This window comes from Triturus cristatus, chromosome 12 (genome assembly GCF_964204655.1).
Source record: "Triturus cristatus chromosome 12, aTriCri1.1, whole genome shotgun sequence".
In the NCBI taxonomy this organism is placed as follows: Eukaryota; Metazoa; Chordata; class Amphibia; order Caudata; family Salamandridae; genus Triturus; species Triturus cristatus.
Window position 1 is genome coordinate 520,254,232 of NC_140595.1, and position 27,991 is coordinate 520,282,222.

A 27,991-nucleotide genomic window follows, 5' to 3' on the forward strand; every position below is an offset into this window, starting at 1 on the left:
GCAGGTCATCTGGGGCAGTTTAAGATCAGATTACATCTGGCCATTCGGAGTTACAGGCTATTTGTCTGGCTCTGAAGCCACTCCTGAAGTCCGTCAAGGATAGACTGGTGCAAGTTCTCATTGACAACCCCACTGCCTTGTGGTGTTGCAACAAGAAACGCTGAGTGGGGCCCTGGGTCCGTTGCCAGGGGGCTCTATGCCTCTGGAGTTTATTGAAGCTTCAGGGCATTTCCCGGATTATGATGGATTTGACAGGGTCTCTGAATGTCAGGGTGGAAAAGCTGAGCAGTTTGGTGTCTTGCAGATCACGAGTGGGGCCTAAAGGCTGAAGTGACACAGGCATTTTCCAACAATGGGGGAAACCCTGGTTCAGTGTTTTCAGAACTGTCAAATGCGCAGTGTTGATGGTTTTGCATGTTGGAGTTTCCACAGTGACAGAGCTAACAAATAGTTACAACATCCCAAGGATCTTCTGTCTTGGCACCAGCAACGGAGCAGGATCCTCCACCCTAATCTGTGCAGTCTGCACCTAGATGTGTGAAGATTGAACTGACTGCATTTGATCTACTGCCTGGGTGATGGATGTCGTTTGCGAGACTGATCCCTTAAAATAGGTTTACTGGACCAACTGTCTTTGTTTAATCACCTGTTGTGATGAGATTTCTTAAATGTTTTACAGATTTGTTCCCACCCAAGCCTTTTCCGATGCCAAAGTAAGATCTTAACTTGGTCTTGATATTTATCATGGGTACTCCATTTGAGCCGATGCAGAACTGCTCACTGTGTCTCCTGACTCTAAAGATAGACTTCCTCATTTCGATTACATCCGCTCATTGCATGAATCCATTTCAATGCATTCACCCTGAAACATATTTTTCCTGTGACAAGTTGATGCTGAGAATTCAACTGGCATTTGTGCCAAAGGTCCCGATCCCATTACATTGAACAGTCAGTCACTCTGCCAGTGTTCTTTGTTCTCCATCCCCCTGTAATGAGAAAGATGCCCCATCGGCTAGAAGCCTGCAGGGCTTTGAACTTTTACATTGATCATATTGAGGAACACCAGAGTCCAGCAGGAGGGACACTTTGCTTGCTTGGTCCTGCAGGACATTTTTCTCTGAATCGACCCCACAGAAACTCCATCAGGGGAATTACTGCTTTGGTATCTATATAAGGTGATGAGCCTGCTGTTAGAAGTATCCGTCAGAAGAACAGGCTACTTACCTTCTGTAACGTTCTTTGAGGTTGATGTCATAACTGCTGAATCTGAAAGAAACCGTTAGTTATAGATTGATTACCTTAGAATTACCCCCAGGCGTGAGACTGGATCCTGAAAGTTTTCGTCAGCAGTACCCCTGCGCAGCGGAAGGTGGCGTCGGTCGACTCCGCGTTCGTCGTTGGCATCTTGGTTGCCGGAATGACGTTGTGGTAGCTAAATAGACACAGCCCTCGCGTGCTGATGTCAGTTATTTATTTTTCCACGCCAGCAAGCACAGATCTGGAGAGAGCGGTACCCCCAGTCACTTTTTGACTGACTTTTTCTCAACTTTTTTCGACATCTTTTTTTGAGTCTATCGACCCCTGGTGCACGAGGGATGCCCGACTTCAAGGCTTGCGGTTCCTATAGCCGACTGGTGGCGGTGGCGGATCCGCACCGCGTGTGCCTCTTCTGCCTAGAGGGCGACCACGACCCCAAGTCGTGCTCCGACTGCCAGACCATGAATCCAAAGTCTTTGCGGGAGAGGTCCTGAAAGCTTCTCGAGGTCCGGCAGTGGGCTCCGTGCCGTTTGAGGTTCCAGGTCGCATAGGAGGTCGAGGGACCGGTCGCGGAGCCATCAGCACTCTTCGTCAAAGTCTTTGCACTCAGGGTCAGGTAAGTCGAAGAAGAAGTCGAAGAATAGTCTCTCTTCGACTTCGCTCTGTCTGTCGACTGACACGACGAGGGATACGGATGGTGCCCCTCCCGTGGCTCCGCGTGCAGAGCACGAAGGGCCGACTCCGGGTTTCCCTCCCTTCCCGGGACCCGGAGGGACCCCTGCCCAGCTTCGTCAATATTACGAAGCGATGCATGCCATCTTTGGGCAGCCCAACTCTGCCGGTGCGCTTTCGAGCCCCGCGGACTCGGCTGGAGGCCCTGGGCTTTAGATGCAGGCTCGGCACCACAGGGCCGTACGGTCCTGCAGGTTTTTCTGGTTTAAATCTGCTTCACAGACCCACCTCCAAGGAGACATTGCTTTGGTATCCATTCTAAGATAATGAATCTGCGGCTAGAAGTCTTTATCGGATGAACAAGTTACTTGACTTTGGTACTGACTTAGCTGGTAGATACTATCTAACAGCAGATTCCTTACTGGCCCTCCCCGCGAACTGATGAGCTTAAGGGTCGCCCTTCAAAGGGTCTTAAAATTTCAAAACCAGTTGCCACTTTTCATCTTGGCTCTTCGCTCTTGGCGTGGAAAGTTGTGAAAATAACTGACATCAGCGCACCGGGGTGGTGCCAATATAGCCACTGCGCATTTAATTTCCATAACGTACGACGCAGAGCTGAGAGACTCCACCTACTGAAGCGCAAAGGGTCCTGCTTGAGAATCTCGGTATCCATTCTGATGCCTGCATAATTTTCTAAGGTAAGGAATTTGCTGCTAGATAATGTCTCTACCAGATAAAGCATTACCGGAGGTGAGTAACTTCGTCTTTAGTGCCTGATTATTATTTTTTTGCTGAATAAATAGTGGATGGGGTTGATCCTGTTGGGTGAATTAAACCTTGACGAGTGGGATTGGATTCATATAATGCTTTGATTCATTTGAAAATATTATTATTTTAGACTTCTGAATTCCTTTTTTTCTGCATTCGAAGTGTACTTCTGTTTGACTTTTAAGCCAAATCGTTTAGGCGTAACTGTGTAGACATTAAGGTTAAATATATTCAAGAGGGTGTTGATATTGGCTATATATTGGGTTATGTTCACCAGAGTGCTGTAGGCATATTTGGGGTATAGTAGTAGTCCTTCTAGGGGCATCCATGTTCCTTAAGGGATTTGGGTTCTCCATGATGGTTCAGTAATAGCCATGAATGTGGGTTAATGCAGCAAAGTGGTAATCAAACCCAGTGGCATGAGAAGGAAAAAGATGATGACAAAATCTATAGTATGTCATTTGTATAGTACCAAGAGTTTCATCTAAATTCAAAAACAAAAAAATATATATTTACATGCTGCACTCTATTCTTAGACACCCTGCTTAACAGGAGCCATATGCAACGTTGTTTTTAGTAGGTAAAGCTCATTGCTGTGTTCATAGAGCTTTGTATTTTAGGCACAAATTTTATTTGATAAAATGTAGTAAGATTATTTTGGTCTGTTTGGACGAATTCTAGAACATGTCAATGTGAGTCAGACGCCCTCACTGAAGCACCAGTATTAAAGTGTATCTTTAGCAACCATTCTCAAATGTTCCCCCACCTCCTTCAAATTATGCAAAAAACTTGAGTACGACTGTAACAGTTCCCAGACATTTTTTTATATCCACTGTTAATGTTGTGCATTTCTTTTTATGTTTTGAAGGTAACGATGTCGGTAGGAGTTCTTATGGGGCAATGCAAGTGAAGCAGGCATTTGATTATGCATATGTTGTTCTTAGCCATGCTGTGTCGCCAATTGCCAAATACTATCCCAACAATGAAGCTGAAAGGTAATTGTTTAATTGACGTCAATTCAGTTCCAAAGCACACTCTTTACCTCTTGTGTGTAATTGAAATGGTTTCCTTCTATTTCAGCATACTGGGACGGATAATAAGAGTCACTCAAGAAGTGGTTGCTTATAGAGACTGGATATCTCATCGATGGGGGCCTCAGATTTTTAAATCTAAGTACTTGTCTGATGGTAAGAATCAAACTCTTCAGCGGATAGGACTGCTTAAAGCAATGTATCTTGGTGCTCTTTAAAGAAAACAAAATATATGGAACTCTAAGCTTATAATATAGGTTTCCAGTACCAGTACAATTGTCACAAATTCTCAAACTTGGGTCACATTTCCAGAGGCTCGTAGTTCTCGATGGGAAGTTTAAGCATGTCCCTGACCGCATTGGTAGTTGTGAGGACCTTGGGCCTCTTATTTCCTCTGGAGATTTCATCTAAAATATTTGGGGGAGACTGCAGAGGAGAAAAAAGAATTACAGGTTGATGGTCGGACTTGGGAGTTATTGATTCCCTGATTAAAAAAACGTATTCCTGGGATTCCTAGCGTTCAGCCCTGAATCCTTGTTATTTGTGATCCTTCACAAGTAATGAGAAGCCTTTACTCCTCTGGGTTAACAGGGTTCATTGTATTGTTATCTCATAGAATGTGGAAGTGACCTCATAGAACCTGTTGACATTGTAAAAATGCCCCTGGTGTTGATCCATGTAAATGTGTTTCCAGTACTGTTTTTTTTTTTCATTTAGACTCTCCACTGTCCTCCTTGTACACCTCTGCTTAATGTGTAAGCTTTACATTTCCCCAACCTTGCGTTCCTTTTTTTAAACCTTACTCTTTTGACTGTTGATTGTAAATTGAACAACGCACACTTTGCATTTTGTACCAAATTAAAACTAATGTATGCTTGCATGGATCTGTCTGAAACCTTTATGCTTGCACACTCTTAATAGTGTTTCCTTTCGTTTGGATTTAATTAAAAAAAAAAATTGGTGCCCTTCACAGATTAACTAGTTTTCCTGTGGTCTAGCTATAATTGATCATCACAGTAAATGTCAATGTGACTGACATTTTTAAATGGATATCTTTACACTAATCTTATTAATAAAGTTCTACCTCTGGTACACCCACCAGGGACATCATAATGTAATCTCATTATTTAGGTGATCTTGATCCGCTTTCGTTTATTCTAGTCTAGATTCTCATAAAGTAAGTTTTCACACCGCAACAATGCAGGATATAAAAAATGTCTGCAACAGGACATGGGTACCTTAGAGAACTGTATTTGAAAAGCACCACTGCCAACAGTAATATGATTTGTATCTGCTGTCCATCTCAAGGCAACGATATACAAAAATGGAGATCTTCTGTTTTGTGCAGCAGTTTTATTGATTTTAAGGCGAAAGAAAAAAGGGAGAACAAGAAAACACAATGGAAGAAAGTAATCAGTTGATGAGGAAAAAGCTTAGGAAAGGTCAACCTTAACGAACGATTGCAAGCAGGCATAAGAAAACTGTCAACTATTTTAATTTGAAGACTGTAACAGTTTCTGACCTTTGAGAGCAAGACCGAATCTGCTGCTGAGTTCTTTAGAATTGAGTTCTGGGTTCTGAAACAGTGATAAAGTATGGGCACCAGAAAGCATATCTTTCACTGAGACCTCAAATCTTGTGGCATCCGTGAATTTTACAAGTTTGAGTTAAGGCATTTTTAGATAACCTCTTTTTGGGGAGGCTCAACGGGGGAAGGACTTAATCTAACATAATTCCTTGTACGCCACGAGGTGGAGGACAAATGGCAAGGCTGAAGAGGTGTTTATAAGCTGCATGCAGGTCCGGCAGCTACACCGAGCTTGTCTGTTTTAGTTCAAGCTTGGAGGAGTTAGGCTGGACCCCCCTCTTAGTTCTTGTATTGTGAAATTCACATTCTAATTTCAAAATGGGAAAGAGGAAGCTGTGCACACAACCTGACGGTTCCCCAGGAAAACTTCCAAACCCCATGACTACCTATCTAATTGACACCTTGAGCGCTATTGATAAGGAAATTAGTAATGCAGAGGATATACTGACATTTGCACACAAAAATCAATGGGAGAAGCTTCTGGTTTTCCCCAAATTCCACAGATGAATTACCTCGAAAAGAAAGGGGAACTCTGGCTATGCCATTTTAAATCCTTGTGTGTTCCATGAAGCCCTATCAATTAAAATTCTTCCTTCACTTGCCCCTGAGGCTTCTCCACTGCCAGAGAGAAAAAAAGGAAGGCAACTCTTTACATTTTAAGTAACAAATGTGATATATAAGAGGAAGAGGAGTCCCCACAGCACCCTAGATCTGATAAAGATTCCTAAAACCAAACGCCCAAAGTAACCCTGCCTTGGATATAAATACTCTTATGACTGCTGTAAAGGGTGTGGAGTTGCTGGTAAAACAATTGCTGGTCTCATTGCTATCTAGGCTACAGGTGGTTGAAACGTTTGGCACCAACTGCCTCAGCATAATGCAAGAAATAAGTTTTGGTCTCCCATCAGGCGGTCACTACCTCTGAGGTCTAAAAATGTGATCTAGTCTGGGTTTGTTCATCTGCATCCAAGGAGGGACCTAGGGTTAGGATGAGAATTGGTTGAAGATGGGGAATCGACTCACCAGGAGTGGCAAACATAATGGAGGCCCTTTGATTTCTGGGCCTAAACCTACCCACTCATCAAACTCTCCTCAAGTTGAGCAGTCTTTAACTAACTAGTTATCAAGTCCATTTAGGTTTGCCACCAGAGGCTACATCACATGCTATTGTCTTTTAAACATATCTCACACTTACAACCTAGTCCGTCGAAGTCATGGCACAATCGTAGGATTAGTCCTAATTGGATCGGGCTGAAAACTGGTCTGACGAGAGAACTCTTTAATGAGTTTATCATGGTTCGCAGAGTAAGTTGGGTAAGCAGCGGCATAAAACGGTCTCCGGGAATTGTAAGATCATGAATTTTAGGTCTCCTAATTTGGTTAGGCTAATCCCCCATACATTGTGAATGCTATTGTGCTCCAGCAGAAAGATGAATGCTGTCCCCCTGGGTTATGTTTACATGCCTTATGGAATGTGGTGATCCTTGCATTAAACGAGCACCCGATTTGGGGAGAAATTGTGGTTGTCATGTTTTTAACATTTCTATATTGAATAGTTTTTCTCCACTTAGTTTAATGAATGATAATGATTGACTGCTGGCTCACAGTATCAATATTAGGCCCCATAGCTTTGTCTCATATGGGTGTATTTAGCACATGTCCTGTAAAGTATAATTCCAAGTGTTCTAGTTTTCCATACATGTAGCACCTAGTACAGGCTCTCAACTGCATAAATATATTTATCTTGTTACCCCTGATCATGCAGCACTATGCCTGGTGTTCAAAGTAATTCTGAGATCTCCTGTCCAGGCCTTTAGTTCAGTCTTCTTTTTTTGGAACATGTGAGGCATCAGGAGTAAGATACATAATCAAGGTTGGTTATTTTTTGGCAAATAGTTTCAGATGATATGTCTCCGGTAGACACATAAGCCATTGAAAGTTCCCATATTGTCGGCTATACTGCATTGCAATCTTCGGCTGTACCTTTTATCGTTTGTAGGGCAAAAGGGGGCATTGTCACTTTTGTTTCTACTTTGACTCCAGGGTATGTATTTAGTAAAAAGCTGGACTCCCCTTATAGGCTGTTGGCCTTAAAATGTCAAGGAATTCATGCCATTATATATTTAATTTTCTATAATTTTTCTGGGGACAATTGATCTGTACTGGAAAATTTAGAAAAGGATCTAGAAAATATCTGGAATGATCAATTACATGATATGGGGGTTGAGGGGGTTGGGTGGTATTCAACTCTCCTCTTCCCCAGCAAAAGAAGTGTGTGGATACATGGATGATACTGACCGACGTATAACTTATTTTGGCCATAATGGGCATGGTGAAAGGTTAAACAACGTACTTTTTAAATATAACCTGGATTTTGCAGATGAGGTCAGTGTTCCACAAGCCCCTTTTAAATATATCTTCTTAGGCAGAAAGTCCAGCTTTGCAATTGACTTTATTTTAGCCATGAATACTTAATAAATTGATTTTGAATTTTCCAACGCAGTTTATTTTGTTAAGTGACTATAGCGCTCCAAGCATAACTATCATCTTCTCAGGTACTGGTTCACAGATGCGAGGCTTTGAACGCATAGATGACATCAGTTAATGGTATTAGCTTGCAGTGGAGAACTATCCCTCATTTTCTTTTTTCTTTTCAAACCTTGTTCGAGCTACCTATCCTCTGAAAAAAACAATTATTGCCTTGATGACTGTACTGAGGCAAAGGAAGTTAAGTATGCTTTCAAGGGAATTGCTAGCCATGTGAAAAAGAGATTAACATGTCCAATTCATCAATCTAGTGGAAGATACAAAGGCTGGTTTGTTACAAAGTATACTAAAGCCCTTAATTCATTAAAGGCAGCATTGAATAGAACCATTAGAGTTGGCATTGACGTTGCAGCGTGTAGACATGCTTATAAGTTAGCGCTGGCCCTTGGGAGAGAGAAATTAGAAATGGAGGCATGGACTGCACTAATCACTGCTAGCAAACAAAGTCTGGGGAGTGGGGTGATTTGAAGTTACACTGGGCCGTTAAAAAAAATCTTTAAATGAGGTAACTGCCACCATTAATAGTCATGGTGGGAAGGCCCCGGTTCCTGATGGGATCCTGGTCGCCCCTTTAAAACTAACCTGGGTTTCTGGGGCCCACTTTAATGTTCTAATAGCTATTTGCGACTAGGGGGCATAAACAACATGGTCTACCTCTTTGGATTTGCCAGTTTATAAGAAAGGGGACAGGGCTGAACCAAAAAGGTTTTGGCTGATCTCACTCGAATACTCACTCCTTAAGGTGGCTGGAAGAACACTACTTTCTAGATTGGAAACCTGGGCTGAGGTTCATCAAATCATGTCAGATACCCAGTATGGTTTCAGAAAAAAGGTAGGATCACTTAAACAATGTATCTGAAAGGCACAAGCGCTGACGTCAGTTCTCACTTTTTCCGTGCCAGCCTAGCCCAGATCCGGAGAGAGCTACCCATTTAGTCACTTTTTGAGTAAGCTTTTTTCGACATTGTCAACTTCTTTTCGAGTTTTCGATTCCTAGTGCACTATTGGATGTCCCGCTGTCTGACTGGCTTCAAACGCTGCAAGGCCTGTCACAAACTGATGTCTGTGACGGACCCGACCCTCGTGTTTGTTTGGTGTCTGGATGCGACCATGAGCTGAAGTCCTGCTCCGACTGCTGGGCCATGAATCCGAAGTCTTTGCTGGAGCGGTCCCGAAAGCTCTTGGGGGGGCCTGGCAGTTGGCTCCGCAATGCTCCCGGTCGAGGGGGAAGGTCTTGAGACCGCGCGCGGATCCACCACACCTCGTCCCATTCCAAGCCTTCGAAGTCCTCTGGTAAGTCGAACTACAAGAAAAAGGCGAAGAAGCATCCGCGCTCTTCGTCTTCTCCCTGTTGGTCAGCTGACGCGATGCGGGATCCTGAGCGTTGTCGCTCTGGCTCGGTCTTCGGTGCCTCCTTCAGGGATGACTCCACGTCTCCCTCCGTTTCAGGGAGCCGGGGCGTCCCCTGCCCAACTTTGTGCACTTTAAGTAGCCCTTCACAGTATCTTTGTGCAGCCCGACTCTGCTGGCGCACCTTCTGGCCTCGTGGAGCTGGTCCTGGTCCTTCGATGCCGGTGGCTCCGACCCCGGCGGGCCCTGCGGATCCAGGCCTGGATCTGTATCTTGGCCGGTTGACCTTAATCGACCTTCCGCGGCGACAATCCTGGCAACAACGCCCCTGGTGTCGGTCGTGCCCCCGGTCGACGCCGTCCCTATCCTCACCCCTGAGATGGACTCCGAGCCGGACCGACGTCAGGAGACATCGAATCTGACGCAGGAGGGTACTTTTGTTCCCCTGTTCATCCCTGGTGTTCCCTATCATCAAGAAGGTGGTAATGAGGCTTGGGAGAGGTCACTGGACCCTTTGGCCGACCAGCTTGTCTGGAGAGAGGACCTGGGTGACATCAGTGGTGTGGACACTTCACCAGAGCTTGAAATGCTTTCTCCCCCTACCGTGGCTACGGAGGAGGGAGCGTCCTATGCTGTGTTGTTGCGAAGGGCAGCGAAGCCTTGGACCTGGAGTGGCAGTCAGGACTAAACTCCTAACAGAGGTACTTCAGCCTGCGGCAACCTCCTTTGAACCCTTTTTCCCTTCAACGACGTCCTTCTGGGCACCTGGTCCAAGCCCAGCACATGGGATCCTGTGGATAGGACGATTGCCCGCCGCCACTGCCTGGCTCTGGGCGACCCAGTTTTCCTCACCCAAACCCTTTCACCGAGAGCTTGGTGGTCCAAGCCTCTTCTTCCCAGTGCGCATTCCCTTCTGCTCCCCCAGACAGGGGATGCAAGAAGATGGGTCATCTTGGGGAAGCGTATGTTCTCTTCCTCCAGCTTGGCACTATGGTCCGTGAATACCGCATGCCTCTGGGGCCGATACTCCAATACTATCTGGGATACTGTCGCGCTAGTGCTGTCTTCGTGCCCGGAGGAGGCCCTTCTCTCCTAAGTAGTGGCAAATGGTAGAGACTCCGCTAAATTCACGATTCGATGTGGACTGGATACCACCGACTCACTAGGCAGAAATATTGCCACGTCGGTAGCCCTTAGGTGCTACACCTGGTTGAGGACGTCTGGCTTTTCAGGGAATGTCCAGTCAACCTTGCTGTACATGCCCTTCGATGGCCATCGCCCTTTTGGCGACAAGGCAGAGTCGGCGCTGAGGCGCTTTGAGGATTTTCATGCTACTGCCAGATCCTTGGGCCTCGCTGCATCATCTTGTCCACCCTAGTCTGCTTTTAGCCCCTTTCTTGCAACCATCGCCAGAAAACACGAACTTAGCATTGTATCCTACCCTGACAACACCCAGCTCATCCTCTCCCTCACCAAGGAACCCGACTTCCCCAGACACAGTTTCCAAGAAGGAACGAAGGATGTCACATCCTGGATGAGCAGCAGGTGCCTGAAGTGCAACTCCGAGAAAATGGAGGTAGTCAACTTCAGATCCACCCCCTCCACTTAGGACGACACCTGGCCTCGGTAACCCTCCCAAATCCACGGACCACGCCTGCAACCTCTGCATCATACTAGACTCCTCCCTCACCATGAGCAGACAGATCAAAGCTGTATCCTCCGCGTGCTTCAACCCTCCCCAAATCCAGACAGACCATCGCCCACACACTCCTAACCAGCAGACTGGACTACGGGAGGGCCCTCTACACCAGAATCAACAAATCCCTACTCCACAAACTCTAGAACGCCGCAGCAAGACTTGTTCTCAGCGTCCCGCGACAAGACCATATCACCCAGCACCTACGAGACCTCCGCTGGCTCCCCGTTGAAAAAAGTGTGACCTTCAAGCTGCTCACACGCGCCAGCAAATCCCGCCACATTATTGCACCCCAACACCTCAACCAAAGATTCTCCTTCTACACCCCCAAGAGAAACCTCCGCTCCGCCGACCTTGCCCTGGTCGAAATCCCCTGCATCCACAGAGCCAGAATGGCAGGAAAATCCTTCTTCTACATCGCAGCCAAGATCCCCCCCGCCCCTCAGCATCAGATGAACCCCCAAGCATTCAGGAAGAGCCTCAAGATCTGGCTCCTTGGATGAACCGGTGAAGCCAGTTCCACATCCCCCTTCTGCTAGCCCACAGATGCTACTTATGGTTCACGGTAGGCCACTAGCATTTTCAGTTCACCGTGCTCCCCTTTGGCCTTACCAGTGCCCCTCCGGTGTTCACGAAAGTGATGGTGGTAGTCGCAGCTCTTCTGCGCAGATCAGGGGTTCAAGTTTTCCCCTATCTCGACGACTGGCTGTTGAAGGCGGTCTCGCCCCAGGCTGTCATCTCCCACCTCCAGACTACGGCTGACCTGCATTCGCTGGGGTCTACTATCATCGTGCCGAAGTCACACCTGACTCCCTCTCAGACGCTCCCCTTCATTGGGGCGGTTCTGGACACACTCTAGTTTTGGGCCTATTCTCCCGAGCAGCGAGTCCGGGATATTCGGGCTATGATATCGATCTTTCATCCTCTATCCTGGATTTCGCTGAGAATGACCCTGTGGCTGGTGGACCATGCCGGATGCCATATGCGGGCTCTGCAGTGGGACCTGAATTTCCAGTGGACGCAGCATCAGGGGAACTGTTCTACAGCTGTAGTGGTGGTTAATGAACCAAGCTTTGGTCCGAGGCAGATCCCTCTACCTTCCCTAACTAGACTACACTGTCATTTTTTTTTTTTTAAACAGACTTTTATTAGTTTTCATGTGAAAAGCATACACATCTCCGTCGCCCAATGCCTGGACGATAACAAGGATCAAAAAGAAATATCATCAGCAGTTCAACAATCTCAGCCTAGCCCCATATCTACCATTCCATACAATAGTTACATTATCCTACCGCCCACCATACATGTATCTTTCAATACAACAGAATGGAACAGCAATTCCCCCCCCACCCACTCTCCCCTCTTATTCAAAAACATCCCCAACAATAACCCCCCCAACCACCCACCCAAGCATGTCGCCAGCTACCAAACTATTCACTAAGCCAGATGTGCCTCGCAGTCCATCTCCCACGTTCTCTACCACACAGGACACCGCAGTGAGTCAGGCAAGAACATCAGGAAAAATCAACTCTCCTGATCCCACGAGCCAGGTACCTCCCCACACCCCACCCCCGCTCTTGCGGTGAAGTGTCGCTCAAGTGTCCCCTGCCACACCCCTCTCCTCCAAATCCTCCGCACCGTCACCCGGAGGGTGCATTAGCAACTCCAGAAGTGCCACCCATGCTTGTGCCATTTCCTGAGACTTCTCACTGCCACTACGCCGGGCCAGCTGTAGCCTATAATTCCCTTCACTCCCAGCCCACTTCACCATCTCGCTGTTCCACCTCACCAAACTAGGAGCCTGCCTCGCCTTCCAATGGGATGTAATTTCTCGCTTAGCCAGGATCAACCTCCGATCTATAAACCGGCTAGTAACCTTGGTCTTAGCGGTGTGCGGAAACCAATGCAGCAAGCAGAGCCCAGGCGACATCACTAACTCCCTTTCCGTCACAGTCAGCAGGGCAGTCATCACCTCCCGCCAAAAGTCTCCCACCCGCGGGCAGTCCCAGAACATGTGCAGAGGGTTCGCCCCACTCTGAGCGCAACGGGGGAATTCACCCGACCCCCCAAAATACTCAGCAATTTTACCGGGGGTGAGATAGGCCCTATGGAAGACCTAGAATTGGATAAGTTGAAACCTTGCATTCCGAGAACATTTCCACGGCCGCTCCACAATCGCCTCCCAAGCCTTTTCTGCAATGGGTTCCCCTAGATCCGCCTCCCACTTGAGACGCAGCGCTGTCAGCGGTTTGCGCATGTCGCTCGTGATTCGACGATAAAGGCAGGTCACCGCTTTAAACGTGCCCGCCGCCATCACCACATATTGGCAAGCGAGAGACGTATCTGGTTCCCCCAGCCCACTGCACCAATGCTTCCTAATGGCTGCTGACATTGGGGATCACAGAGGTCTTGAGAGGGAAGAAGACCACCATCCTCATACAGATCACCTATGGCCATGACTACTGCTTCCTCCCAGGCCAGCAGCTGACTCCAGTCCCCCCCCCCCCCCCCCCCCATGCGGCAAAGCCTCACACCTCCGCAGTGGGATCTCAGGAGCATAAGGGGTCCCCCCCATGTGCCCTCCTAATCAACCATGCCCCACAGTGGCGGATCGTTCCCAACTCCGGCGGCAGGAGGGTACCTCTCAGCGGCGCCCGCAATAGCACGCAGGACAGAAGGTGCCAACTTGGGTCCGACCCGTCTTGGTCCTCCGGTCGCCTAATGTGACCCGCCACCCATTTCGTGAACCACTGAAGTTGCGCAGCATGATAGTAGGCCTCAAAGTCCGGCAGTGCAAGACCCCCCTTCGCCCTAGGCCTTTGCAGAGTGACTAACGCCACCCTCCGTCAGCCAGTTCCCCCGAGAAACCACATAATCAAAGTGTTCAGCTGCGCAAAGAGCCTGTTCGGAATCCACACGGGGAGGGTCCCAAAATAATAAAGAAACCGAGGTAGAATGATCATCTTCACCAGAGTGACCCTGCCAGCTTCCGACAGCGGAAGGGTCCCCCAAAACTCAAAGCAGGCCTTTGCTCCTCGCACTGCCCGCCCCACATTACCCTCCAGCAGGTTAGCGGGGTCATTGTAAATCTGTGTCCCCAGATACGGTAAACATCGAGATTCCCATAAGACATCCCCCACCCTCGATTGCTCCTGCGCCCCTGGCCTGGTAGGGAATAGACAGGACTTATTCCAATTCACCCTGAGGCCCGCCATCCTCCCCAAGGACTCCAGCAAGACTCGCGCTCCCCGACCAGACTACACTGTCATGACAGATGCGTAACTCCTGGGATGGGGCAGCCATTTGGGGAAATAGAGACCAGAGGCGTCTGGTCTCTGGCGAAGTCTGGGCTCCATATCAACCTGCTGGAGCTCCGGGCGATCTGCCTGACACTAAGCATTTCTTCCCTCTCTCAAAGGGAAAGTGGTGCAGATGTTCACGGACAACACCACCGCCATGTGGTACTGCAACAAACCGGGCAGGTGGGGTTGTGAACTCTGTCAGGAGTCTCTTCGCCTCTAGACAAGGCTGGAACATCAGGCACAGACCATGGTGGTTCAGCACCTGGCAGTTTCTCTGAATGCCAGGTTGGCTGAACTCAGTCGGTGCCTGGTAGATCACAAATGGGGTCTTCACTCAGGGGTAGTGCAAGGTCTCTTTCAGCGGTGGGGAGAGCCTTGGTTAGATCTGTTCGCCACCAAAGAGAACGTGCAATGTCAGCAATTCTGTGCATTGGAGTTTCCATGGCAGCGCTCGCTCGGCGATGCTTTTCGTCGCAAGTGGAACTGCTGCCTCCTGTACTCCTTTCCGCCTGTACCAGTTCTGCCCAGAGTGCTGAAGAAGATCAAGTGTGACCGGGCCCAAGTTATTCTTGTGACTCTAGGCTGGGCACAACGTGTCTGGTACCCAGAGCTCCTGAGCATGGCCATCAATCCTCCACTCAGACTGCCCCTTCTGGGGTGGCATGGTAAGCAAAAGAGTGATGGATTTAACCCAGATCTCTTGACTCGGGGTGAATGTTTTGATTTGTTTTGCATTCCGCCCATCAATTGTGTGCCTTTTTCTTTTCCGCCCTAAGGGCCGCGGGTATGCCCAGACGTGGGTCCCGGGCTCACTGTGCCACTGGATTCAAGCTATCCTGGCTGATGAGGGGTGAAGCACAGGGTCATAACTGATTTGCATATGGCCAGGTCTAAACTGGGGTGGCATGGTTAGCAAAAGAATGATGGATTTAACCCATATCTCTTGATTGGGTATGAATGTTTTGATTTGTTCTGCATTCCGTCCATCAAATGTGTGTCGTTTTACCCTTCTCAGAAGCAGGGGACAGTTCTTCACCTGAACCTGTCCAGCCTCCACCTCCTTGCATGGAGATTGAGAGGCGACCTGTAATGTCATCTTGGCAGCCAAGCGTCCCTCCACTAAATCGGTATAGGCCTGTAGATGGAACAAGTTTGTGGCATGGTGCACAGGAAAGGCTGTGGATCCCCTTTCTGCCCCTATTTCAGAGGTCCTCTTGTATATATGTTCTTTGGCCCACCAGGGCTCTGCTCTGGGCATTCTTAAAGGCTGTCTTGCGGCTATCTCTGCCTTCCTTCGACTGCCCGATCAGCCTTCCTTGTTCAAGACCCCTCTTGTAAATAGATTTTTTTAAGGGCATTACTCATCTCTTTCTTCTATCTCCTTTCATAATGCCCCAGTGGGATGTATAGCTTGTTCTTACTTATCTCATGTGTGCTCCCTTCGAGCCCCTTCATAACTGTCCTCTTAGGCTCCTCACTTTCAAAACTGCCTTCCTTGTTGCCATCACTTCTGCTCGCTGGGTGAGTGAGCTTTAAGCTCTTTCTTCTAACCCCCTTTCTTCTCCATGCATCTGGACAAAGTGGTGCTTCAAACGTGGCACTTGTTTCTTCCAAAAGTGGTTAAATGTTTTCACATTGGACAAATTATTACTTTTCCCACCTTTATCCCACCTCCGCACTCTTCCAAGGAGGAGAGTCTCCACCGTCTGAACCCTAAATGTGCGCTGTCCTATCTTGACTACACAATCTATATCTGATAGAGACTACTAGCAGCAGATTCCTTAACGTAGAATTATCCCCAGGCGTAAGACTGGATCCGGATTTTATTTTGCCATAGCATCTCTGTGCGCCGGGGGCAGTACCATGCGACCCCGCCCTGACGTCTGCGGAAGTGACGTCAGCGAGGTCCCATAAGTCCCACCCCGGCGCGCTGACGTCAGTTTCCTTCTTTTCCGAGTGCAACGCGGATCCGGATTGAGTTCCCTTGACCTGTTTTCAGACCTCTTTTAACGCCTTTGCGTTGGGAACAGTGTGCAATGCCTTCGAGTTTCAAGACGTGTGCTTCTTGTGTACGTCCGATGTCTGCGACGGACCCTCAACCTATTTGTATGTGGTGTTTGGGCGAACACCATGATTCTACGGACTGCGACGCTTGTCAGCATCTCAAGCCGAAGTCCCAGCGGAAGCGCCGGATGAAATTGCTTTCGGCCCGCTTGTCTAGATCGGTCTCGTCACAGCGTCTCTCCCCTACCTCAGAATCCCGAAGCCGCCGATTCCGGCTGCGGCATTGTCCTATACCGAGGCCCCACGGGCGTTGCTCGCCTGCCGATAAGTCCTGCAGCTTGTCCCCGAGGCCCTGTCCTCATTCTGCAGAGGGTGTGGATTCCTCTCGGGTCGTGCGCCCTCGCCACCCTATCCGCCGTTTCCTGACATTGGGGCAACAAGGGCACAAATGAAGGCCTATGCTACGGCTCTGCAGGCTTCTTTGGGCCCCCCTCCTCTTCCTGAGACATCCGAGGATCCCTCACCATGCGCGGGACCTTCTGCGGACTCGCCGGCGCCCCCTGCGCCGACGAGTTCGGCTTCAGGTTTTGAAGGTGTGGTGTGGAGGTGCGGCCCTAAGGGGTTCCCCTCTTCGACCCACTGCCTCACCGCAATATCCCGCAGGGTTCCCTGGTGGTGTTGCAGGAGGGCGCCGGTACTCACAGCTCGTCCCGGAATCCCCCTCTGTACTCTGGGAAGGCGGCTGTCTTACCGGAGGCCGAGCCGACGCCTGTCTGGCGTCAACGGCTTTCCTCCCCAGCCCTGGCGCCACGGGTGGGGTCCGGGACCCGGGGCGCCTCCCCGAGTCCCTCTCGGTCCTCTGAGCAGGCAGCTGCCTCGTCGGAGTTTGAGCCGGTGTCTTTTTGACTCCTTTCATTGGCCGCTTCGGCTCCGACACCGCCCCTTTCTCCGATTAAGCATGTGGTGGTGGTGGTCTACTCGGCACCCCTGGTGGACACTTCGGTGCCGATCGAGGATACACTGGTGCCCGTGCGGACTCCCCAGCGCAGTCCCGACGTCGGATCGTCGACTCTTCTCCGGATGTCCCTTCCTCTCCGGAGAATTGTCATCTCCTTGTCTCCTCTTATCTGAGACTGGACGCCACATAGTTGCATTTTCCCTGGTGGCTTCCAGGGCGGGTTCTACGCAGTCTCTGCGTCCACCCGCTCTTCCGCACCTTGCAGTTGGTTGCCCCGCAGGCTTCTCCGCCTTCTCTGGAGACCCCTCAGGCCCCTCACTCGTCTATCGGTTTTCCATCCCATAGGGGCTGGCCGTTTCCTCCTCCAGCAGGGCACGGGGACGGGCGGCTTAGTTTGCGGCCTTCGCCCACGGAAGAGTTGCTTTCCTCCCCACAACGCCCTACGGAGGCGAGTGTAGACTTTGTCCGGGCCATCTCCACATCCATCGGCATTTTGCAATTGGGCAACCCGGTCGCTCCACTCCCAACATACCACTTGTTGGAGGTTTTCCACCCGGGCTCTGGTGGAGGGGAGCCGCCTCTTCCATTTGAAGCTTTGCTCCACAACTCTCTTCTGGGGGCGTCTTGCTATGGGGAATCCGGTGCCTCAGCCGCTCCTTCACCGCCACTGTCCTGCCCCGCACAATCCAGTCTGCCTTTTTTCCCACCCATCTGCCCAGGGCCCTGTCCTGCAGACTGCTTTTCCTTCCTTGCCTTCGGTATTGCTCCCTCCGTCACGGGAGGCCCGGTGGTTGGACTCCTGGGGGCGTGACATTTTCGCTTCCACTAGTGCTTCTCTGCGCACGCTCAACACGCTTTGTGTGTTGGCCAGGGCTACCGCCGACCTGTGGGATTCCGCGGAGTCCCTTCTGTCGCGCACCTCCCACGAAGGTGCCTGCACTGATCTGCGGCACCATGTGCGGCATGGTCGGGAGTTAGCTGCATTTATTCTCCGTTCGGCCTTGGATGTCTCTGATTCTCTCGCCCGGGCTATGGCGAGTTCTGTGGCCCTCCCCCGCCATGCTTGGTTGCGGGATATCGTCTTTCCGGCGAATGTTCGGGAGCGTCTGGTTGACCTGCCTTTTGATGGGATTCTGTTATTTAACACCCACGCGGAGTCCGCTATTCAACGACTCCTTGCGGGGCTCCCCCCTCCTCCCCCTCCGTAAGCTTCGACTTGTCGGTCCTCAGGTGTCTTATGGGAGTCGTTGATCCCACCTTTCTCTTTGGGGCCTAGTGTTTCAGTTAGCCCATCTGTGTGCTGTGTGTGGCTTGGAATGCCTTCAGGGTCCTTAAGTTGGCCCCTCTGTTCTTTTGGCTGCTGGATCAGCCCTTCAGCTTTTTTGATGAGTGATTTTTGGCTGTTAGTGAAGCCGTATAGGTCCTCGGGTTGGACCATCTGTGTATTTTTTGGCTGATTGGTAAGCCGCTGGTGGTGATATCCACAGGTCTTTTATGTTCTAAACCTCTGCTGCGGGTTTCCCCAAGAGGTGTTTCCCTGTTTTGTTGGGACGTGTCATACCCTAGGTTGGGTACTTATTGGCTATTGTATAGCTCTGTCCTAAGTTGGGCGGGTTTGGATGCCTTCTCGGGTTCCTCGCATTTCCTGGCGTCACTGTATACTGCTTGTTGCGGTCTCTCTTTTTCTTTCGCCTTAACGCAGCTTGCGCTGCTCCAGGTTCTGTCCCGCTCCGTATCCGATGGTGTTTCTATCCTTCTACGGGGCTTGCCTGTCGTCCATTTTGCCCATTGTTCCTGCGGGATATCTGCTTCTGTGTGTTTTGCCGCCCTCTTCAGCCTCTGGATCGCCGGACCGTTTTTTGTCATGCCGTCTACGGCATCGTGTCTTGGTGTTGCCACCTTGTTTTCCGGCGTTTCGGCCTGGGCCTCTGCCTTGCGTTCCAGGGGGCTAGGTTATTCCTGGTGTTCTCCTGTGTTCTGGTTGACGGCTTTAGGTCTGTACTACATATGTCTCACTTCCCGGGGGCTGCTTCGGTGTCCCCCTCGCCCCCGCTGCTTCTTGGGGGGTTGTTCTCCTCTTTATCTTCTGGCCGGTCCCACTCCTCTTCGTGAGCCGGATTGTGCTACTGGGATGGTCCTTCTCTGGGGCTTGTTCTGGGGTTCCCTTGCCTCTGTCTTAGTCTTGCGCTCGGCTTGTTCTGGGCACGCTGCTTCATAGTATTTACCAGCTGCCTGCTGCGCACGCCTGGTACTTATGGTCTACCTCCGAGGGCCTCGGTGTGTAACTGTGTGCTCCTGTCCCTTGCTTTGCTGGAGCTTTGCGCGTCTGTGTCTTCCTTCTCATGTCTGCGCTTATCGGCTGTGGGGCCGTTCCTTCCTTGCTCCCTGCCTCGGGGATGACGCCAGTTCAGCTGTCCCCTTCGCTGTGTGTGTTCTCCTGAGGCGGGCTCTGCCTCCGTTCCACCTCTTCTCCTCGGATTTGCGGGTGGCTCTTTTCTTCCTTTATTACTCGCTTGGTTCTGTCTGTCCCTCCGGGTTTTCTGCCGGACGCCCTTTGCTCCTCGGGTATGCTTGTGGTATCCTGGCCTTCCCTTCTCCTTGTTCTTGCTTACTTCTTCTTGGAGGGGGCTGGGCCGTCCTTGCTGTCCCCGTGAAACATCCCCTGTTGGGGCCCTGTGTTTTTCCAAGCTGGTGAGGTTCTCTCGCAGCTCTCCTCCCCTCTGGGTATGGCTAAGGTATCTATTCTACGTTAAGGAATCTGCGGCTAGTAGTCTCTGTCAGATGTACAAGTTACTTACCTTCGGTAACGATGTATCTGGTAGAGACGATTCTAGCCGCAGATTCCTTGACGGCCCTTCCTTCCTCTTTGTTCTCAGAGGACCCTTCAGCTTGGTCTTCTGCACTCGCCTCCCTCCGGGTGGCATTTGTCTTCTGCGGGTGCCCTCTTTCACTCCCTCCCTGGCAGGATGCTCGTTCTGTTTATTTGTTCCACTCCTTCTTTTCTGGTAATTGGGCGGTAGGTTCATGTGTACTTTTGCATCCCTGCACCCTGTTTTTTCCAGTGTGGGGCCTACTGATAATCTCCTTTTTATTTTCATTGCTTGGAGTTTGACTCCTCTGCAATCCTCTGGGTTGGGGTCTCTTGGCTGTGCTTCAGCCCTTAGTTTTTTACGGGGGATACAACACTCCTTGATGGTGTTTTCTTGGGGTGATTTGTCATTACTCCTCTGTTCCGGACTTGTTCCCCTTCACTGTTATAGATTGTGGTTGCAGACTTTGTTGTCTGCCCCGACATTTTTCACATGTTTTTCTGCCTCCAAGGAGGATATCTCCTTCGCTTTGCAGAGTTTCTTCTCAGAGCGTCGCTCTGCTCTTTCCTTTCCATGACTTTCAGTAACGCAGTGCTTTGCACTGTCCCTGATGGTGCTGTTCTTCACCATTCGTTTCTTCCCTTTCTGTTTCACTGATTTGTTTTTTGTTCGCACACTGTTCCCATACTCTCACAGTTTTGTTTGTGATGGCTCCGCATTGTGGCGTGGAAAAGTTCTCAGAAGAAAACGGACGTCAGCGCGCCGGGACATATGTGACCTCGCTGACTTCACGTCCGCGGACAATGTCTGGGCTGGGTCGCGTGGTACAGCCCCTGGCGCGCAGAGATGCTGTGGCAAAAAAAATTCTGGATCCAGTCTCGTGCCTGGGGATAATTCTACATTAAGGAATCTGCGGCTAGAATTGTCTCCACCAGATACATCGTTACCGAAGGTAAGTAACTTGTACTTCCGGGTGGATGATCAACTCTTCGTTGGCTATGTAGGTACCAAGAAAGGTCGGGCTGTTCAAAAGCGTACCAGCTCTAGATGAGTTGTCCTTTGTATCAAAATCTGTTACACTTCGATGAATAAGGAACCTCCAGTGGGGCTAGGTGCTCATTCTACTGGAGCTGTGGCAGCCACCTCTGCACTGGCACATGCAGTCCCACTTATTGATATGTTAGGCAGCCACGTGGGCATCCTTGCACACGTTCACTAAAAATTACTCCCTGGACAGCCAAGTCCAGAGGGACGGGCTATTTTGCTTGTTTGGTCCTCCAGAACTTCCTGGTGTGAACTTGGTTCGCAGACCCTCCTCTGGCAATGATATTGCTGAGGTATCTATTCTAAGGTAAGGAATCTATAACTCTCTCTTTCAGATGACCAAGTGACTTACCTTCAGTAACGATGTATCTGTAAGAGACATAGGTAAGTTATAGATTCCTTACCACCCACCTATCCTCCCCGCTCTGCAAACTGCCTTCTAGGGATAGGGACTCCCTTACAGGGCCCTAGTTGTAGCGCACCAGTGGTCAGTGTTTTGCATGGCTTAGTAGGCACCGCAATGTCATCCTGGCGATCACGACGACGACTGACGCGGAGTCGACCAGCTCATAGGGGTACTGCTAAGAAAAAATTCTCCAGATCCAGTCTGACGCCTGGGGGAATTTCTAAGGTAAGGAATCTATAACTAACCTATGTCTCTTACAGATGCATTGTTACCGAAGGTAAGTAACTTGTTCTTTCGTTTGAGTCTGCTTATCGGAAAATACACTTTAGCAAGGTAAGATCCTATTTAAATAGCCTTCATGGACCTGTCTGGTACGTTTGATTGCGTGAACCACAACAAATCATGGATTATGATGACTTGGATGGCTATTGAACGTTGCTTACTTAATTTTCTGAGCGAAATCTATTCGGGCACCCTTTCTCTTTACACTAATAATCCGAGCAGGGTTCTTGAAGTAAGCATGGACGTACTGCAAATTGGCTAGAGACCAATACCTGTACTTCTGTATGCAGACGATTCAGTACGCATGACTCGTTCTCGCAAGGCCCTTCAATCTCCGAGTCATTGGTTAAGTAAATGTCCTCCTCAGACTTGAGAGTGTGACTGTTAAAGTTTATGAAATGCGGTCTGAAGGCAGATGAGACTTATCAGCTTAAAGTAGAGGCTACTAAGCTTGCTACTACATCCACTTTCTCCTACTTGAGACTGTGTTTTGATGTTCAGGGCACTGGTCACAGCTAAAAAAATGCAAATACACATCAGTTTTTGCATTAAATATAATTTCAGCAAAATTAGGGAGGAAGCTGCTCAAAGACCTTTGTATTATATATAGAGCAAAATGTGCCTATTTGGCCCAATATAGGGCATGTATTAGAAATTACAGCTCACTGAAAACTTGTGCCAAAAAAAGTACCTTTCAGTCCCACAAGGTTTTTCTACCTTTGTTTGTCACAGAGACCTTGGCCTCTCGTTTCTTGGAGATTCAATTGTTGCGCCCTATCCTTCCTTTGCCCAGAATTTGGCCCAGCCTGAGATGTGTTTTAACAGGAAGATTATTGCTGAATATTTATCTTTGGATCAGGCAGACAAAATTCCATGGCTCATTTATGTTAAGGCCTTTTGTGACAGTTTGAGTAGACCGGATTTTATTTTAATTGATCCTGCCTTTCTATATGGTGCTACGATGGCGGACATTAAACTCCAAGTAGCTGCAGTGGGGACTCCAAATATCTTGATAGCATGCTGCTTGCGGTAACAGCATAAAGTATGCTTATGCAGTATTTTTTAAGTTTAACAGGTCTTGCTGCCATTTCCTCAGTTTCTCCATAGAACCTCTCCCTTATATCATTGCTACCCTCTTCTTGGCTTGTAGTTAGGCTGGTGCTGTATTTTTGCGAATCGGAAAAAGCATCTCATTACAAACCCCCGAAATGCTAATATTGATTAGAGTACTCCCATACTCATTTTTGACAGTATTTAAAATACATCAAATCAGCCAACTGAAAGCTTACGGTTAGTCCATGCCAGATGCATGAACTGTAACTCAAGATGCTAACTACACAAGGTTGACATCAATATCCTATGCAAAACTCACTAGTATCTTTTTTTGATAAACAAGTTTTTATTGTTTTTTGCAACAAAAACAGTGAGCCTTTCAGACCAACAATATACAGTAGTCCCATCTGGGAATCATTCCCCCTCTCAGCCCCCCCCCCCCCCCCCGGACCACCCCCACCCCGCCCCACCAGATCACACTACATTTCCTAACCATTTCCCCCACACCCTACGATATTTTTTGTGGCAGCCCCGAGCTTGGTAAAGAGTCCGCTCCTGCGCCGCACACCAGTCCACTCCCGCGCTCCACCTGGTCAGACTGGGCGGCTGCGGCTGTTTCCAGGCTGCCGCAATGTCCCGCTTTGCCACCATTAGCGCTGTCATAAGGAACAATTTTTCAGCGCGGGTGCCGTCCAGGCCATCAGTGATACCCAATAGGATGTGTTTGGGGTCGTGTGGCACCTCCCACCCCAGGACATCCGTCAAGTCAGTTTCAATGCTACGCCAGTACCCCTCCAGTTCCGGGCATGACCATACCATATGGATGAAGTCGGCCTGGTCAAAGCTACAGCGAGGGCAGGCTGCGTCGGTGGAAAGACCCGCACGGCGCATGCGCGCTGGTGTAAGGTATGCCGTATGCAGATAATAGATTTGAATGAGCCTCAGCTTGGCGGAGGCCGTCACCAGCCTGGGGGCCATAAGGGCGTCCCGCCAGTCGATCTCGTCCAAGGGACCCACCCATTCCTCCCATCGCTCCTTCAGACCCTCCTGGGGCACAGGGGTATTGTTAACAAGGGAACGATATATTCTGGATATGCCTCCCTTTCCTAGGTTACCCATCAGAACCTGAGCCTCTGGGGGGCTATGGTCCGGCAGCCGGATGTCCAGCGGGGTGTGTACCCGTATGGCGTGTCGCAATTGGAGGTATCTATAGAATTGGGACGAGTGGAGAGAAAAGCGCGCCTGCAGTTCTGAGTATGAGCACATGCGTCCCCCTCGCCACACGTCCCCCAGCTGGGAGATACCGAGCAAATCCCACGGTCCAAAGCCCTCCAGCCCCACAACCTCCCGCAACCATGTCCCATGCCAGAGAGGGGTGGCGCGCGTCAATGTCCTGGTCCATCCGGTGTGGCGGAGCGCAGCCCGCCAAGCCAGGAAAACCGCCCTAGTGATGTCGGGGCAGGAGGTGGGAACCGGGGCACCGTACATGCGGTCCTGAACGCTGGAGAGACCCAGGGCATCCAGTTCCACCCTGTAGGCCGGATCGGACCATCCCCCCCCAAACCAGTCGTGGATGACCAGAAGCCGGGTGGCCAGGTAATAAAGGTAGAGGTTGGTCATACCAAGCCCCCCATCAAAGGTGGGGAGGCGGCAGATCGGCATGGCCAGCCTCGGCCTTCCACCACCCCAGAGGAACCTGGTGGCCATCCCGTCCAACTCGCGAAACCACGACCTCGGAAAGGACACCGGGGTGTTCTGCAATACATACAGAAACCGAGGGAGGATCATCATTTTGTAGAGCGCCACGCGCCCCAGCGGGTTCAGCGGGAGCGAGTGCCACCGAGTGAGGTCTGCTTTGGCTTTTTTGACTAAAGGGGCCACGTTGAGTGCCCAGCTCAATTCCGGGAGGAGGGAGACCTAGATGCCCAGGTATTTGAAGGACAGTCGGCGGAGGGGAATCGTGGTCTGCCAATCGAAGCATTCGCGGGAGGGATGAAGAGGCACGAGGACCGACTTGTGCGAGTTGAGGCAGAGGCCAGAGGCGCGGGCAAAGCGGCCCAAAATGTGGAGAGCCCGAGGACCCGAGTGCGCTGGGTCACCAAGGTACAGCAGGACATCGTCCGCATAGAGGGCGATCCTGTCCTCCTCGAGGCCCGGCCACTCCCATCCCCGAATGAGAGGATCCGCTCTGATTAGGGCGGCAAGGGGCTCCATTGCGAGCGCGAAAAGGAGGGGTGAGAGCGGGCACCCCTGCCGCGTGCCCCGGCCGATCCGGAACGCTCCTGACAGTGCCCCATTAACCAACACTCTGGCGCGAGGGCGCGCATACAGAACCCGCACCATCCCAACAAACTTGGGACCAAAACCCATATGAGCCAAGACGTCGAACAGGTAGGGCCACCCCACCGAATCGAAGGCTTTCTCGAAGTCGGCCAGCAGGAGAGTGAGGTATGGAGATAGGCGGTGGCGGTGCGCCAAAGCCACATGGAGGCGGCGGAGGCAATGGCGAGTGCCTCAATCCGGCATGAAGCCACATTGGTCCGGGTGCACCAAACGCGACAGGAAGGGCCGGAGCCGCTGGGCTAGGACCGCGGCATATAGTTTGATATCGGTATTGATCAGAGAGATCGGCCGGTAGGCCGACCTGTCACTGGGCGGCGGAATGGATTTAGGCAGGACCACAATTGTGGCAATGTCGGCCTCTGGGGGGAAGGAGCCTCTCTCAACCGCCTCCGCGTACAGGGCACCCAGCCGTGGAACCAAGTGCTCCTTGTAGGTGGCGTAAAACTCCTGCGGGAACCCGTCCGGGCCGGGGGTCTTCCCGGCGGACGTGCGCCCTATCGCGTCTCCGATCTCCTCAGGGGAGATGGGAGCCTCCAGGCTCTCCCAATCACTCGGCCCCAGCCGGGGAAGGCTTAGGGCACCAGCGGCGAGCAAGGAAGCCAAAGACCGATCCGATGCCCGTGCCCGGTAGAGTTGTGAGTAGTACTGAGCGAAAGCATCCGCTATAGCCACGGATGAAGACTGAAGCGCGCCACCCGAGTCGGTCACCGCCGGGATGATGCGTGATGCCCTGGGGTACGTGGCCAGCCGGTGCAGAAGCGCCCCGTTTTTGTCGCCCCAGCCGTATACCCGAGCCACCGATGATTGCCAAAGAAGTTTAGCTGCGTCAAGCGACCGCTGACGAATCTCCTCACGTAGGAGCCGTAGCCGACGGGTCTCGGCCGGGTCGGCAGAGTCAGAGACGGATTGCTCCAGGCGCAGCGCCTGAGCCTCGCAGGCTGTGAGCTGCTGCAGCTGCGCCAGGCGGTGTTTCATCACCTGTGCCTTAGCAACCCCCCTAACCGTGGCCTTACAAGCCTCCCAGAGGGTGCCCGCCGAGGAGACCGATCCATCGTTGTCGCCAAAATAGAGTGCCAGCGCGGTCCCCACTTCCTTACGGAGCGTCTTGTCCTGCAGGAACCACGCATTAAAACGCCACATTTGGCGAGCACCATAAGGCGGGGGGCCCAAGCCCAGCAAAAGCGGAGAATGGTCGGATATCCCCCGGGGAAGGATGCGGACGTCTTGGATACCCCGACAGTCGGCCGAGGGGACAAAGATCGCGTCGATGCGTGCCTGAGTGTGGTGGGCGGCCGAGGTGTGGGTATACTGTCGCGTGCGTGGGTGCCAGAGCCGCCACACATCACAGAGGCCCTGTGCCTCTGCCCACCCGGCCAGCTGCTTCGCCCGCGCCGCGCGGGAGTCCGAGACCGGACCCCCGCGCCGCGCGGGAGTCCGAGACCGGACCCCCGCGCCGCGCGGGAGTCCGAGACCGGACCCCCGCGCCGCGCGGGAGTCCGAGACCGGACCCCCGCGCCGCGCGGGAGTCCGAGACCGGACCCCCGCGCCGCGCGGGAGTCCGAGACCGGACCCCCGCGCCGCGCGGGAGTCCGAGACCGGACCCCCGCGCCGCGCGGGAGTCCGAGACCGGACCCCCGCGCCGCGCGGGAGTCCGAGACCGGACCCCCGCGCCGCGCCGGAGTCCGAGACCGGACCCCCGCGCCGCGCCGGAGTCCGAGACCGGACCCCCGCGCCGCGCCGGAGTCCGAGACCGGACCCCCGCGCCGCGCCGGAGTCCGAGACCGGACCCCCGCGCCGCGCCGGAGTCCGAGACCGGACCCCCGCGCCGCGCCGGAGTCCGAGACCGGACCCCCGCGCCGCGCCGGAGTCCGAGACCGGACCCCCGCGCCGCGCCGGAGTCCGAGACCGGACCCCCGCGCCGCGCCGGAGTCCGAGACCGGACCCCCGCGCCGCGCCGGAGTCCGAGACCGGACCCCCGCGCCGCGCCGGAGTCCGAGACCGGACCCCCGCGCCGCGCCGGAGTCCGAGACCGGACCCCCGCGCCGCGCCGGAGTCCGAGACCGGACCCCCGCGCCGCGCCGGAGTCCGAGACCGGACCCCCGCGCCGCGCCGGAGTCCGAGACCGGACCCCCGCGCCGCGCCGGAGTCCGAGACCGGACCCCCGCGCCGCGCCGGAGTCCGAGACCGGACCCCCGCGCCGCGCCGGAGTCCGAGACCGGACCCCCGCGCCGCGCCGGAGTCCGAGACCGGACCCCCGCGCCGCGCCGGAGTCCGAGACCGGACCCCCGCGCCGCGCCGGAGTCCGAGACCGGACCCCCGCGCCGCGCCGGAGTCCGAGACCGGACCCCCGCGCCGCGCCGGAGTCCGAGACCGGACCCCCGCGCCGCGCCGGAGTCCGAGACCGGACCCCCGCGCCGCGCCGGAGTCCGAGACCGGACCCCCGCGCCGCGCCGGAGTCCGAGACCGGACCCCCGCGCCGCGCCGGAGTCCGAGACCGGACCCCCGCGCCGCGCCGGAGTCCGAGACCGGACCCCCGCGCCGCGCCGGAGTCCGAGACCGGACCCCCGCGCCGCGCCGGAGTCCGAGACCGGACCCCCGCGCCGCGCCGGAGTCCGAGACCGGACCCCCGCGCCGCGCCGGAGTCCGAGACCGGACCCCCGCGCCGCGCCGGAGTCCGAGACCGGACCCCCGCGCCGCGCCGGAGTCCGAGACCGGACCCCCGCGCCGCGCCGGAGTCCGAGACCGGACCCCCGCGCCGCGCCGGAGTCCGAGACCGGACCCCCGCGCCGCGCCGGAGTCCGAGACCGGACCCCCGCGCCGCGCCGGAGTCCGAGACCGGACCCCCGCGCCGCGCCGGAGTCCGAGACCGGACCCCCGCGC

The 27,991-nt window shown here is 52.5% G+C and overlaps 1 protein-coding gene across 1 annotated transcript in view; it reads left to right on the forward strand.

Annotated features, from left to right (window-relative positions):
* TENT4B (terminal nucleotidyltransferase 4B) overlaps positions 1-27,991 on the forward strand; it is a 298,913-nt gene that overhangs the window by 221,129 nt on the left and 49,793 nt on the right. The window contains exons 8-9 of the mRNA XM_085639324.1: positions 3,566-3,692; positions 3,778-3,884. Coding sequence (XP_085495450.1) covers positions 3,566-3,692; positions 3,778-3,884 — 234 coding nt within the window. The remainder of the gene's footprint in view (positions 1-3,565; positions 3,693-3,777; positions 3,885-27,991) is intronic.